At 39.3% G+C, this 14,760-nt stretch overlaps 1 protein-coding gene across 8 annotated transcripts in view; it reads right to left on the bottom strand.

Annotated features, from left to right (window-relative positions):
* The window catches only part of tead3b (TEA domain family member 3 b), a 35,251-nt gene that overhangs the window by 9,175 nt on the left and 11,316 nt on the right, over positions 1 to 14,760 (bottom strand). For all 8 annotated transcript variants that reach the window (XM_014009509.1, XM_014009513.1, XM_014009510.1 and 5 more), the window contains exons 3-4: positions 9,773 to 10,027; positions 1,372 to 1,436 (exon numbers count right to left, since the gene is read on the bottom strand). In XM_014009509.1, coding sequence (XP_013864963.1) covers positions 1,372 to 1,436; positions 9,773 to 9,896 — 189 coding nt within the window. In that variant the 5' untranslated portion in view covers positions 9,897 to 10,027. The remainder of the gene's footprint in view (positions 1 to 1,371; positions 1,437 to 9,772; positions 10,028 to 14,760) is intronic.

The raw sequence follows: 14,760 nt of genomic DNA, 5'->3' as shown, positions 1-14,760 counted from the left end.
GTTAAAATATATGTTCATCAAATAAAGTCTAATGTTACAACTAATTGGGGATCCCTTTAAGCTGCATTGATTCTTCTTCTACTTTGACAATATATCAATGCTTAGAAATAAATAATTCACTTTCAGAGTCTGTTTGATCTTGACCCTGTTTTTTCTCAGATTAATGCAACTAAATTACACACGACTACAAGACCAGAAAGCATCAGCTCAGAAGCATTCAACATTTTAACAAGAGGAAAATTAAACTTCAATTTTACACTAAAAGTGCACCAGACTGGAATGCAAGGCAAAACCGCCGCAGCAAATTTCACTCAAAACTCCTACAAACAACAGTACACATCTGCCAACGTTACTCCAAATGTTAAAAGCCTTGCATTTCATGAATAATGGTTACCAAATACAATACAATTTTGTCTTTTGTTTAGACAATTATCATAGGTTGGAATGTGTAAAACATAGAATATAAAAAAGAAATCTTGCTCTTTTTACCAGGCATGTTTTATACTGTAAATGCTGCTTCAAAACAGGGCCAATAACAAGCTGTCTTTCTAAAAGATGTGTAACTAACATTAAATGTTCAAGACAAACTATAATAGTTGCAAAACACAAATCACTGTGCATGGTTAGTGAGCCACTTTACTGAGCTATATATAATCAAAATATTCAGCATTGTGGGCGACTCCCTCAGACAATAACCTGCTGCAGACATTCACTACAAAACAACATGTATTATTCTGTAATATTAAGTTGCTCTGAAATTACTAAGCATTTATCAAAAAACAATTTTTTACAACATAACTTTAAAATGTGTTAAAAATGTGCAGTTCAGCAGATCGATTGCAAGAAATGTGCTAGGGTTGGGCAGTATTGGCAAAAAAAAAAACTTAATCATGATTAATTGTGGTATTTAGCCAATAGCAATTAATATGACAACTAATCACCTGGAGTCACCTGCATGCCCTAGTCTCATGACCAATTTAAATCACTCTAGTGGGAAAGATTTGCTCTCCGTAAAAATCTGTTCCAAATTGTGTCAAAAGTACAGACTTTTGGCTATACATCAATTTTCAAATTGTGTTGATAGACCAAATAAAACAAGAGTTATGATAAATAAATTAAAGAACTTTTTTAAAAAAAAATGTTCGTCTTATTTGAAGCAGAGAGGAGCATCGAGCGGACTGATGGGGGAAATCTCAAGTCAGTCTTCCTGGCAGCAATAATCCAAAACATAATCAACATTTTTCTGAAGATTAATTGCACACAATATGATTTTGCCCAACTCTAAAAAGTGCAACATTTTAGTTTTATTTATTATATTTCATTTGTTACTCTGTGTCTTTCAGCAGCAGAACCACACATTTTCTGACTTACCTGCTTTCGTGTGCGGGTTTTGCCTGTCCTCAGCTTGATGTACCTTGCAATCAATTCGTTGCGACCTGAAACAAAAAACGGAGAATGAAGTTATGAAAAACAATTCAACTTTTCTTCAATTGACAGAAGGTGGCGCTGTTGTCATCTCTTGACGTTTTGTACAAACAAAACAGCATCCTGAAAGTCAGCAACCAAACTTTAGTCTGTTTCCTATTAAACATTTTTATGTTCAGTAGGTTCGCTTGTTTTGCCTCAAAGTTTTATTTTGCTCATTTCACATGTCTAATGTCTCCTTGCATCGCCCTGCAGCCTAATTGCAATGACGGCTTAGAAAACAGAACCTTGCTTTTTAAGACATAGCATCTCCACTCGAAATTCTGCACAAACATCTTGTGGCGTTAACAGGCATCTATTCTGGGCTTTCACGCTCCTCTTTATGTTCATCGCTGTGCAGGAGATTTAACAAGCTCTGCTTTTGCAGTAAAGCGCAGCTGCAATCAAGTAAAAACCCATCGCAGCGCATGAGAAGCACAAAAAGCTGTATTATGTTGTCTCAAAGGAAAGTCAGGCTTTTTCGGTTTTCTTCTCTGCCAAGTCACGCTTACTGGGTTTTTGTGGCTGAAAAATTGGGGCCAAAGGCAGAGGTTGAACCAGTGTATCATTATGAATAATGCCTCTAAACTTGCTGACAGAAAATTATGCTGACAAAATTGGTCAAGATGTGCCTTCTTAAACACATACAGGGAAAACACAGAGGAGAGCATGTGTTTAAGAAGTTTAACAGCTTCCCAGATGCATAATGACAGGAGAAAGACGTCTCGTACTTGGCCTCGAGAAGGCCTTGGTTTGTGCAATTACCATAAAAGTACCGCAGGCCATCTTCTGCAGGCCCGCAGCACTCACCCGTACTGGCCAACCAGTCGGTCCGGCAGCCAGCCAGCAGAGCCGAGCTGAGCTGTCTGCCGATACCGAGGTAGCTCCTCCCCTTCTGCCCCTGGGCCAAGGATGGACACACCCGCTCCGGCGCCTCCGCATTCCTAGCATTCCTGCAAGCCTGTCACATCTGTGCTAGCCAGTCTGATTGGGCCTGCGAACACGGAGCTTCGGGTGAACACACACACACACACACACACACACACACACACGCTCATATGGACTTCCATCTCTGGGAGAAGCAGGGGTTTAGGGAGACGGGTGGGGGAAGCTGGGGGGGTCACTGGTTATAAAGGGGCAGCTGAAAAGGGCAGCCACTCTTAGAGGAAACACAAAGCCATAACTGTATCTGCCAACAACTGCCACCTGGCAGCAAAGCAGACCATTCCCRGAGCAACACCACAGTGAATGGACAACGGACAACAGCACCTGCTGCTGACCATCCCCACAGAGCAAAATAATGCCAGTTCAACCCCCCACCCAACTGTCGCTCAGTCTCTTCAGCTGTGGGGCAAAAGAGAGAGAGAAAAAAAATTGCATCACAGATTTGTCGTGAATTTCTCTGACATCTCAGTGCATACAGAAAGATACAAGGTAAAAGATTTAAGAGGAAAGAGCTTGCTGAGACTGATGAGTCAGTCTGAGAATTCTGATTTTCAGTATTTAAAGCTGGAGAACCTAATTTACTTTTCCACTAAAGTCATTACAGGTTGAATTTTAGCAGATCATCACAGACGGTTTGGTAAGCTGCAGCAGAGTTCAGGGGTTGATTTTGAACAGGAAATCTAAAGTGTGTCTCATGAGACTGACACTCTGTACTACTGAAGGCAAAAATGGAGCAATAATGTTTTTTATCTATGTCCTGTTTGTCTTTTCTGCAAAATATTTAAAATAGAATATTTAATGAATTTGTATGATTTGGATGAAACTCTTGGAAGCAGGGTTCCCACACCTTGRTCAACATCAAATTCAARGACSTTTCAAGGACTTTCCAGTWCCARTTTCCTCAAATTCAAGAACCACACATGATGGCAATTACCTACTGCTACCGCAGAATGTTACCAATAAACAGGTTTAATATCATGTAATTCAATGAAAAACTGAACAGCACAGAAGATGTTGAGTCAGAAACAATGATGTCAGTTTACTGTAATCCTGAGTTATCCACCGCAACAAATGTAAGTTTTTTTAAACTAAATTTTATAATTTTTTTTAAAAAGATGATGAAAATCAGTCGTGTGAATAGAGAATTTCAATCCCCAAAAAACATTCAAGGACTTTCAAGGACAAGTGTAATTTTTGGCTGTTTTCACAAACTTTCCAGGGCCTTGAAATATATATATATTTTTCACATTCACAAACTTTCAAGGATTTCAAGGACGTGTGGGAACCCTGTGGAAGTAATCATCAGATTCAAAGAATATTTTGGAGTTTATCACATTTAAGAAGGCTGTCATGGCACAGATTTCCTCAAATTTGGGAGATCAGAGAAGTTTGGTGGAAAAGATCAGGTTCTCTACCTCCACAAATGTCTGAAAATCAGCCACTGTCCCCTTTTGCTCTGCTGTGAGCACTAGTTAATATCAGGTTTAAACAAGTTTGTATTGTTTCAAGGTGTTCAGTGTTCAATGTTTATTTAATAAAATAAGATTGGAACATTGATGGTGTATTGTGACCTTTAAAAAAATTGTTATTGGACAAAATCGGAATCGGCAGGTCAGACCTTTTTTTAAAGATCGGTGATCAGAGATCGGCCAGAAAACTGCAAATGGTGCAACCCCTACTAAGTGACCTTGGCAAACACAAGCATGTCCAATAATAATTTTACAGACACTGAGCTCAAATTTGGTGTGGTAGTAGCTGAGAGTCATCCTCAACACAGATTTGGCTGTGGCAGATGGGATGTGGAGGCCATCTTCGATTAAAACTCAATGGACGATGTGTATTCCCTCACAAGCAATGCCAGGTTTTAACTTTTAGCTGAGTTTATGCCTTCAGTTCTTCTACAGCATCTGATTAATATTAAGAGACTTGAAGTTAGCGGTTATCTTTATATGCCACATCAGGCTTCATGTAGAGACACCACAGTTAAGTCGGTGCTGTGAGTGATTCCAGTGGTAAAATTTCAAAGTTTCGCATCTAATTTCATGATCCAAATAATCATTTTGACTTGCAAAGATCATTTTTAAATTGGGTAACATTCTTTCATGCATTCTCAAAAAATGCATGTGACAACGCAGAATATTTTAGGGCTACAAGAAAAAAAAAGTACCAGGTTTTCAGCTAGCCATGTTCTGAGGTCGACACCATCTCTATGTAAGAAGCTCCGAGTTCAGACATCTTGCAGATCTGTGTTCAATCAAGAGGCTCGGCGTTGAAAAGGTGCCAAAGAAACAGAACAAAGCCAAAATGTCCGATTTTTAATACTGAATGAAATGCAGCTACACATCTTGCAGCCAATTATTAGCCTTGCCTGTTTGTCGTTTACTAAAAGACCCGGAAAAACTGGTTTTATTGGGTAACAGACAACATTACTGTTATATTTTAGATGCACTACTTCCTTATGCATTTCTGCAGAGATTTACTGCGTTATCAGTCTGCAGCTGTGGAGGACGACATCTGCTCAGACTTGCCACGGTGGGAGGGTTAGCGAGGTCAGAGACCCAGAGGTCTACACTGCAGGGAATCATGACAGGTTATACACAAACACACACTAGTACATTTGACTGCACAGTCACATTGTTCCGTGTTTCCCACAATCACACTTTTCTCCCCCCTTTCTCCTCAGTTGTACTTTGTGAAGTCTCATGACTCCCTCGCTGATTGCTCAACCCTTACTATGCTCGCTGCAGGCTGTCATTCTTAACTTCTTCGCTGACCCGACACGCCCATCTTTTGCTTTTATTATATGACACACTGGAATTTTCCACTTCCACGCTGAGATAGCAAACAAAAAAGGTGATCTGTATCGACTCGGCATAACCTCTCCCTCTCCCGCTCCATCTTTAGCACTCAGTCTCTCCCCCTGAACTCTTTCTACACCCATATTTTTCTCCCGCCTCCCTTCACATAACATTGAGGTAATCCTAAATTGCTAACATACTGCTCAGCCATGACTGAAAACATTCCTAACATCTCAGCGAGGGGCTGACAGGGAAGCACCAGGCCTGCGCAGTCATCAGACAAGCTGCTCAGTCCCCCTCGCTTAGGTTTGTACACACATCTTCTCTCACAACTGCGCAAATGCACAAAACCTGCGGCTAATCCAAAAGTGTGGACCTCGGCGGCCTGATGAACATTTTTCCGTGCTCACATCTGTCTCCTTTTTTTTTTCCTTACCCAGAATGCTTTGCAAGAGTGACAGCTGCAGGGGTGTGGGAGAAAAAAGGTGTGGGCTTTTAGTTTGACACACCTGTTGAGACCAGAAAACGGAGGTGAACGACGTGTCAGTACAGCCCCAAAGCATAACAAGAAAAACAACATTTCTTTTTCCAGATGCTTCCTCAGAGTTAAAAGTAGAAGATGTGCCAGCCTTTTCATTTCTCAAAGAGCAAACATCTGAACGTAAGGCACAGTTTCTGTGCATGGCTCGGCGCATGTTTGCTGTCATTTTGGATACTTCTTCAGAAACGAGCGAGAAACTGGGTTAAGTAGTTTATTTCGCACCAGAGTTAATTTGAATAAAACAAAATTTTAAAAAGAAACGTATATCTTCTTTGCTTTAAGTTGTAGCACAGTGGATCAAATCCATTTCGAATAATAACTGAGTTGTTTAATACTGAGCCCGCGAGGGGACATGGGGGCTTTTTTTTCTTTTTGCGTTCCCACGCAGAAATATTGCGTTACCTCGCAACACCTTTTGTGTTCCCTCGCAAAAGTCGTTAAACACTRTTGTGCCTGCCAGTTTATTAACAAACTCACATGTTTACCATTAGCGAGTTAGCCTACTGCTTTAATTCAGGTTCAGAATGAATATATCACACAACCACGCATGGAAGTATGTCATATGCCGATATTTTAACACAGTGCAGCCACGCAATATCAATGTCAATTTCACTAACTTGTAGCGACACATCCTGTTTTGGTAACCGGACATTTCAAAATAAAACGTATGATTTAATGAAGTTCATATACAAAACAAACCTTTGCCTGGGAACGCAAAACAATACTGCGAGGTAACGCAAAACTATTGCGAGGGAACGCAAAGGTATTGCAAGGTAACGCAAAAGTACTGCGTGGTAATGCAAAAGAAAAAAATCCCCCCGTGTCCCCTCGCGGGCTCCGTAGTTTAGCTGTAACCTAAGATATTAAAAAATAAACAACAAAACTGAGAACATTCTTTATCCAGCTGGTATGTCTTTAATTCCAGTGTCTCCTCTCAGTCTTACTGGGCACAACTACTGCAGTATCAGTCTTGCATGAATTACTGAAGCAGTGTTCTTCAGATTTTTGGGTAATTATTATTTTCAGCTGCAGAGGTTTTGTTGCTCTGCATTCCAGCTCGAAAGACGTCAAAGGTGTTCTTGGATTCAGGCCTAAAGTCAATATAGTGTCAATCCTACATTTGAAACTGTTGTTGTGTATAATTTTCTTTCCCGCTCAGCTTCTTGAGATTACGTGTCATATTGTATTTCATAATTGGGCACACAAACTCGCTGTGCTATCTGTATATAAGAAGGTGAGCAATCTGACACTATATTATTGTGGCTCATCCTCGTTTGACATGTGCTATGCTTTTCAGAGGACCAACAGGGTGGTTAATTTTTTTTTACTCCGCCTTAACGAAGCAGAAGAATGAATGGCATGGTTCATGAATATTGGCTTTATTATAAAACAGGACTCTAATCATGCAGTCAAACTAGTTTATCTAAATCTCTGGAGAGAGTTCTGATCAGGTCTGAGAGTACATGACGGTAAGAAGATATCATCAAAAAAGGTCTTGCATTTGTATGGTTACAAATGTATGCATATGACTGACAAATTTTATATACACAGTGGTTTTGTTAGTCCACAGAAATCAACTTTAACCAAAGTCCTACACGCTCTGATCAGCTCCTCAAAAGGTGACAACTATAATCCTCATCCCAAGTCAGAAAATAAAAATAAAAGCATGAATAATACTATAAAACATCCATGCTTCTCCTTACCACTGTTGCTTTTGTGTAATTGTGTTTCGCTGCAGTTTTTGTAGAATACGTTTAAGAAACAGTGTAATAGTTTTAGTTAAAGTAACAGATATATTGTTACCAACTGGCCACATCATAAACTAGAGAAATGTTTTCTCGAACAAATTCCAAAACAATATATGTTTTTATCATCCTAATATTATCTAAATGAAAAAAAAAAGTGAATGTCACTAGTCCAGACTGACTGACTCATGGAACAGACTTTACACATGTCCCAAACTGTCCACAGTCTCTTTGTGCAAAGGTTTCCCATCAACCGAGAAAAAAAAAAAAAAAACTCCTGGCAAAAAAAGTGGAATTCCCAATGGGAGGTTAGACTTGTCTAGTTTTGGAGGCCACTGGGAGTCTGAGACTGCAAGGTAGGCAGGATTACATGCTGTGCAATCGTTAACATTCCCCTAACCTCACGTCAGGGCAGCTTTTAGACGTCTGAGGTAATCACCTTGTGCGGGGGCTTCTTCTGGGGCATGCCTTGGCTCTGCCAGCAGAGCCTCAGATGACTTTTTGTAAATGGAGAGGGTGTTTAGTGCCTTAGCAAAAAAAACAAAGAAAGCCTAAAAGGAGTCCTGACAGTTTGTTGCTAAAGGGGCAGGTTTGTACATCACCTCCATGTTTGTTGATGTTCTCGTATTGAGCTAGAGACAAAAAAAAACTGCCCCGTGAAACAGGACTTAAACATTATTATGGTAATATAAATCAAATGTTTTATGTTTGTGCTAAGACAGTCAGGACAAAAGTCACATTCAAGTCATCGAAAAGTAACTGTGTCGTTCTGCAAATTTACAGCTCAGAACAGAACAGGGATGGATTTCTTTAGCCTGCCTAAAATGAACTTTTTATTTTACTTTACCAACAGTATTTTTCAATGAATCAAATGAGAAATATCATTTATTAAAAATTAAGATCACGCTAACATAATTTGACAATTTTATTTAACTGTTTTATTTTCTTAATTACTGCTTTCTACGTTGATGTTTAAAGCAAATTGAGATTAACATTATCCTAAAAAAAGATTCGGTAGCTGAGTAAATGTTCAGGTATGCCACTTGTCCTTCATTAGACAATACAAGCGGCTTGAGTGCCTCAGATTCGATTCTTATGAATCACACCAGAAGAATCTAATGTGACGTCAGGAGCCCAAAAGATTAAAAAAAACCAAATAGTTGTGTCAAAAAAAATAAAAATAAAAATACACAGATTGTCTGAAGTGTGAATGGCAGAGAGTGATGGTATTCAATAAAGCCAAAATCACCATCATGTTTCTGAGATGTGATGGATGTGAATTAAAAAGACATGAAATCCTTGCAAAACTAGAAAGCGAAGGACTCAAGTTGCATCAGTAAAGTTTGAAGGGGTTTTTGGTCGGCAAGTTTGAAAGCAAATCACGTGAATTCTATCCGTCAACATTTATTGTCTTTCTGCGGTTACAAACTTCAAATGCTGAATCTAATCAAGGCAGAGTCACATTAACAGCAGGAATCAGGAGGTGGGATGACAATAAGAACAGACAAATGAGATCAATTTCCTACACCTGGATGTTAGGGATTCTACTGGAGCACTTGCCAGTACGTCCATCTGGAGCTTTAGGCGCATTAATGGCTCAACACCTGCAATTTAATGAACCCACTGCAGGAAACAAACACAACCTCATGGATATTGTGAAAACTTTTACAGCGGAGCATGCCAGCACCATGCTTTTGTTCTTAAATCTTACTTCACGCTGGGCTAATTATTGCTAATTTAACAGAGCGATCCAGCATCAAACGCAGCGCTTCACCCAGTCACCCGCAGGCGAAGTTTGCCCAGCGTGACCCGCGTGGGGAGAAACGAAACGTTTGGTGACAAGAACATGACTTCATGCTGATCGGCAAAGAAGAAAACACTAGGTGTAAAAATTAGGCCGCAACGAAAAAAGAAAAKGAGCAGAAAGAGTGGTGTGAATCGAGATGGCGGCGTGTTGAGCCTCTCGGGACAGCAATAACCCGTTCTGAAAGTGCGAGTGGGACTGGAAGAACCTGCCCGTGGGTCACAGCGCAACAGGTACAGACCTGTTCGGCAGAGCTATGTGAAAAGAAAGAAAGAAAACATTCACCTCTGGGTTTGAGTTGTTWCGAGAGCGAGAAAAGAAGAAAAGCATTTTTCCTTTTTCTTCAGAGCAGAGTAGTAAACATTTGTTTTTGGCTGCAAATCAGCCTGAAATGGATGGTTTTTCTCATTTTTGGCACACTCATTATGAAGCCAATTTCCATATAATTGTCCTTTTGCTGCTTCGGTGGACTCACCGTACATCTTCCCCTCATCTGACAGGATGATTTTCCTCCTGCCGCAGGGAGGGTAGATGGCGAGGGCCTCCTGGAAACTCTGCTCGATGTCTGGACTCCATACGCCCTCRGCGTCCCCGTCCATGGTCTTGTCCTCATTTTCTCCATCAAGCCCATCTTCTGGGCTACCGTTGGCGCTCCACTCGTTGGACGCAATGGTGGCGGCTCCCACTGGGCCCAACCCCGAGCCCCGACAGCAAAGGATCGGTAGGAGATCTGTAGAATGAAACAAAAACAACTGATGAATAAATTAGGATTAAAGTACGCAATGCATATTCCTCAAGTAAGCAGGCAAATCTATTCGACAACAAATCTGACTCTGTTGTTTCTTACAATAATATAACAAAAGGAACCATTTAATGGATTTGGAGCCAACCTCTGTGACTCATAAGCACAGCACATACAAGATGTTTTTTAACAAACATATATGCTTTAAACCGAGGATCAAAAACAAGCAAACAAAGAAAGTATCACAAATGTGCCCAGCGCAGCACCACTTCATCATTATACCCATTTATTTTCTCTGATTGACTAATAATAGCACTGTCAGAGTAATTAAATGTAAATGAAACACAATGAAAACTGTCTCTTTGATTGTGTCRAGCATAATTACAAGCCATGATTTGATTTGTTTTCGCGACATCCATCTTCAGAGACAGTCAACCAGTTGGGCAACTACGAGGAAGCTGGAAAACACTTTTGGTGTTTAAGCAGGACGAGCCAGTTTTATGACTCCAGGAACACACTGATCTGATAACCAGCAGGCAAACAAGTCAGCAGACAAACTGAAGTTTTCAACATGGATACTTGTTTTAAGTTTACGGTGAAGACACTTAACATTTTCCAAGTATATGAACTCGTTTTTTTTTTCTTAGAAAACTACAGGGATAATTTACAAAGAAGGCTAAGCTTTTAGTACAAGGACAATACTTTCTTTGAACTTTTTTCTTACGGGAGATCTTTATTTTTTTTATGAATAAACAAAGCAAACTGTAATTATTACTACATTTCCCCTGATTTTAATCCTCTCAAGCGTTCAAATGAATTCAAGATATTTCATAAAACAAAGTTTAAAGACCCCACTAATCAGCACTGGTTTGGAAGAATTCTTGTGGTCTGGGAACTGTTTCCCAATGTGGTTGGATTATAGCTGACTACAGGAAAAGATCTTAAGTATTTTTCAAGCTGTCTTTTCAGCTCTGTATTGTCTCTGAAATGGAAGTCAATGAGGTAACAATGGTCACAGCGAGGTCCTGTTTCTGTGTTAACATTTCTGCAGACACCGACAGATATAAAATGAAATTGATAAATGCAGTACAAAGAACACATCAGGGAACAAAACCATTATCCAGGTCTATGAACATTTAGACTTTACGAGGAAAAATCCAAAAAAGTGCCACTTTTCATTTGATTTTTCCAATAAAAGACACTTGTTTAGGTCTTAAAACACTGATTATATTTCTGAAAACATTATGAAAAATAACCAAGAAAGTTTAAGTCTCCAAAGGAGAATAACAGAAACTATGTGAATATTTCTGTAAATCATTTAGATTTGTTTTAAGACCTATCTACATGCTAGTGGATTCAAGCCCTATCACAGCACAGATTACTTAATACAGTACAGACATTTTCAAAAACGATATCATTGKCATAAAACAGACGATGCAATAAATAGCTGAGAAACCACATTTTCTGTGTGACAACAGCATCTGCATGAACACATGGCTGAAAAGCAAAGGTTCAGGATTAGAGTTGGCTTCATTCCCTTTTCATCATCATTTCCAAAGAATTACAGAAGATTAAAGGCAAGTCGACTGTTGCAACAAGAGTCCTGCTGTGACACTCTTACCAAACACAACATTAAATTTATGGCCGTCAATGGACCCAAACGAGCGTTTGACAAATGTCCTCTAGTCAGGCTGTTAATTTTAGCTAAGAGGGGGCCGGCTATGATGGACCGTTTGTGGCGGGGTCACTCAACACTGAAACTGAGCCCCCATCAGCAGATCAGATGATCAGTTCTCGCAGATCACAAGGCTCCATCGCTTCAAATAACTAAACCGCTTGGGCTGGTTTATTCTGAATCTTTTCTGTCCAGTTTCTTTACATTTACTGTATTTACTGTTAAAAACATCAAACCAAACTTTAGAACACACAACTGAGGAATGCTGTAAATGTAAGTGAATAAATCAAATAAAAAGGTCACAATTGGTCAAAATCAATACATATTATTTTAGAATTTTTAAAGAGTGTAAAAAAACAAGGTTCTAGCTTTGAAATTGCGAGGCTCACTTACTGTCAATATCAACAACAAAGCACATTATTAATTTTCCTTTCTTGAAGTGAAAAATAATAGTAAAAGTCAGTTTATTGTCATGAATGACAAATTGAAGCCTASTGTTTTCATAGTAAAAATGTTTCAAGTATGCATTATAAAACATAAAAAGTTGTCCTTATCAAATGGTGCACTTCAAAAGAGGTAGCTTCAGTTTCTCAGATAAATTGATGCGTAATTCTGAAATATGGGTCTAAACTCAATGTAAACAAAATGCTTTATATGCATATTTTACTCAACATATCTGAGCACAAACATGTACACTCATCAAAACTGTCTGAAATAAACAAAGGCATGTGATAGTTAGCACCCATTCACATATTTTGGTTACAATTGTTTAATTAAAGTACAAACTGACCGTCAATATATTAAAAAAAGTGCTGAATAATTATTACTTGCTTGAAAGTTGACAAAATGTAATGACAAATTGTACATAATTGTAACCTGCAACTCAGAAAAGATTAACATAAGATGGCTAATTTGATTAATTAAATATTTAATAAAATAATGTCGTAAGAAAATATCCAATTGTCAATTGTAGCTCTAATCAGAAGGAGAATTGTTAATTGAGTATTATTGTTTTCAGGATTTATGGTAGTGTTTTGCCACATCAACCTATGCGATTTTATTAAGTTATTATTATTATTTATTTTTATAATATTTTAGATTCATCCAATATATGAGGAAATAATGCAGGATTTCAGTTTTCAGTAGTTTTTAAATGGTACAAATTTAAATAGTTAGTTAGAGAGACCTTTATTGTCATCGCACAGAGAGCACAATGAAATAGTAAATTAATACAAATGTCCACTGGCATCAACAAGTGTCTAAAGGCAGTTTTTAGCCTCAGCGCTCAGAGCAGCAGATGCTGGTTGTACAGTCTGCTGTTTTATGAAGCTAAGGCTCGACATCATTAATGAAAGCGCAGGTGTTGTCGATAACATCCTCAATAATTACAGGCCGATGGCAGAGCAAGGGAGGATGTTGGCCTATTGTTTATCTCCCGTTATAGCAGAGAAAACGCCAGAAAGTCTCCTGCAACGCGAGCTGTGAGGAGTAGCGGCAGACGGCTCGACCTCCGATCTGACGACCTCGGCGGAGCTCAGGAGYGCTCGCACGAGTGTGTTCAAGAGAGGTGCTGCGAAAGAGAGGCTGTTCGCCGCGAGAGGGGCCTGAATTCCAGACATGTCCTTATTAAGAAAGGCCTGCGAGTGCTCACTGTTTCTCCTCCTGCCTCCCTTGTGTCAACTCAACGCCCTCCCTCCTTCCTCTGCGTCCCCCCCCCTTCTCTACTCAGAATGTCTCTACCCAAATAAGGGCAGGAGACCAGGGGATGGGAGGAGTGGGTTGGTTGGTTGGTTGGTTGGTTGGATGGATGGATGGGGAGCAGTGGGGGGAATGGGTGTGTTTGGTGGAAGAGGGGTGAGGGGTATTGGAGGTGGTGGTAGGAGGGGAGCGTGGGGGTGGGGGGTGTTGTTGTCTGAATTAGGCACCCACTTTAGAGTCTGGAAAACAGTGGGATTGTTCCAGCTGGAATGCAACATCAGCACAGAAAAGCTCTGTGCCCCTCAGAGCTCAAAGTAAAGAGAAGACACTGCTTTCAGTTACGTCCTCTTGTACACTCAGAGGTCAATTGTCATAATAAAAACAATACAACCTGTTTTAAAAATGCAAAAGCAAATTTCCTGGTGACATTCCAAAATGACTTGACAGTTTAAATATTACAATAATACTTCATATTATCCATTGATGCCAATGGAAAAGACCTAACAGGTGAAAACTAATACAAGATAATCAATCCTCAGTTACACAAAACTCTATAATATTGTTAAACTAATTGGTGTACTTCATATTCTTTAGGCAGTTTTAAGTGAAATCACCATAATAGTTTAATTTCTCTATAATAGCAAAAAGTCTCCTGAACTGCTGGACAAATTTAAATTTCAGGACATAATCATTAAAGCGCCTCTGTTAACTTTTACAGTAAACCAAACTGAAGATGGCCACCACAATCAGCTGACCTTAAAAACAAACACAAAAATGGCTACAATTCAGCCAGTTTTCCTGATATCATGTCAAAATTTGGTGTGGCTGTAATTAGTCATTCACTACACATTTGTTTAACACATTCTCACTCAAGACTCATCACATATTGATGCTTGGTCCAGATTCCTTCTGCTTCCAGTTTTAATGCATCGGGTAACCCCCTCACATCAGTTATTARTGCGAGGGGCTTTGGGTTGGGGTCCGTGGTTAATATTAGGGATCAGGATTTCTGGTTAATTTTAGGTTATGAGATCGAGGATAGAATGTCTAGGGATAATAGAAGTTAAGTTTAGGGTTTGGGACAGTTACTTGTCATGCATTATTTTTACATTTTTCAAAAATGTTTAATATTAGGGATCAGGATTACTGGCTAATTTTAGGAAGTAAGGTCAGGGATAGGATGTATACCAGGGGTGCCCAAACTTTTTCCCCAAGTGGGCCAAAATTATCATCAATCCGGGGCTGCGGGCCAAATGTAGTAATAGAATACATGAAATACAAATACTTTTTAAATAAAGTACTTTATTTTTAATGATTAATCTTTCAGCCAGTGCAATGGCCCACTTTG

Source organism: Austrofundulus limnaeus, unplaced genomic scaffold, assembly GCF_001266775.1.
Source record: "Austrofundulus limnaeus strain Quisiro unplaced genomic scaffold, Austrofundulus_limnaeus-1.0 Scaffold59, whole genome shotgun sequence".
Taxonomy (NCBI): domain Eukaryota; kingdom Metazoa; phylum Chordata; class Actinopteri; order Cyprinodontiformes; family Rivulidae; genus Austrofundulus; species Austrofundulus limnaeus.
Note: the sequence above shows the minus strand (reverse complement) of the source record. Positions and strands in the feature narration are given on the sequence as shown.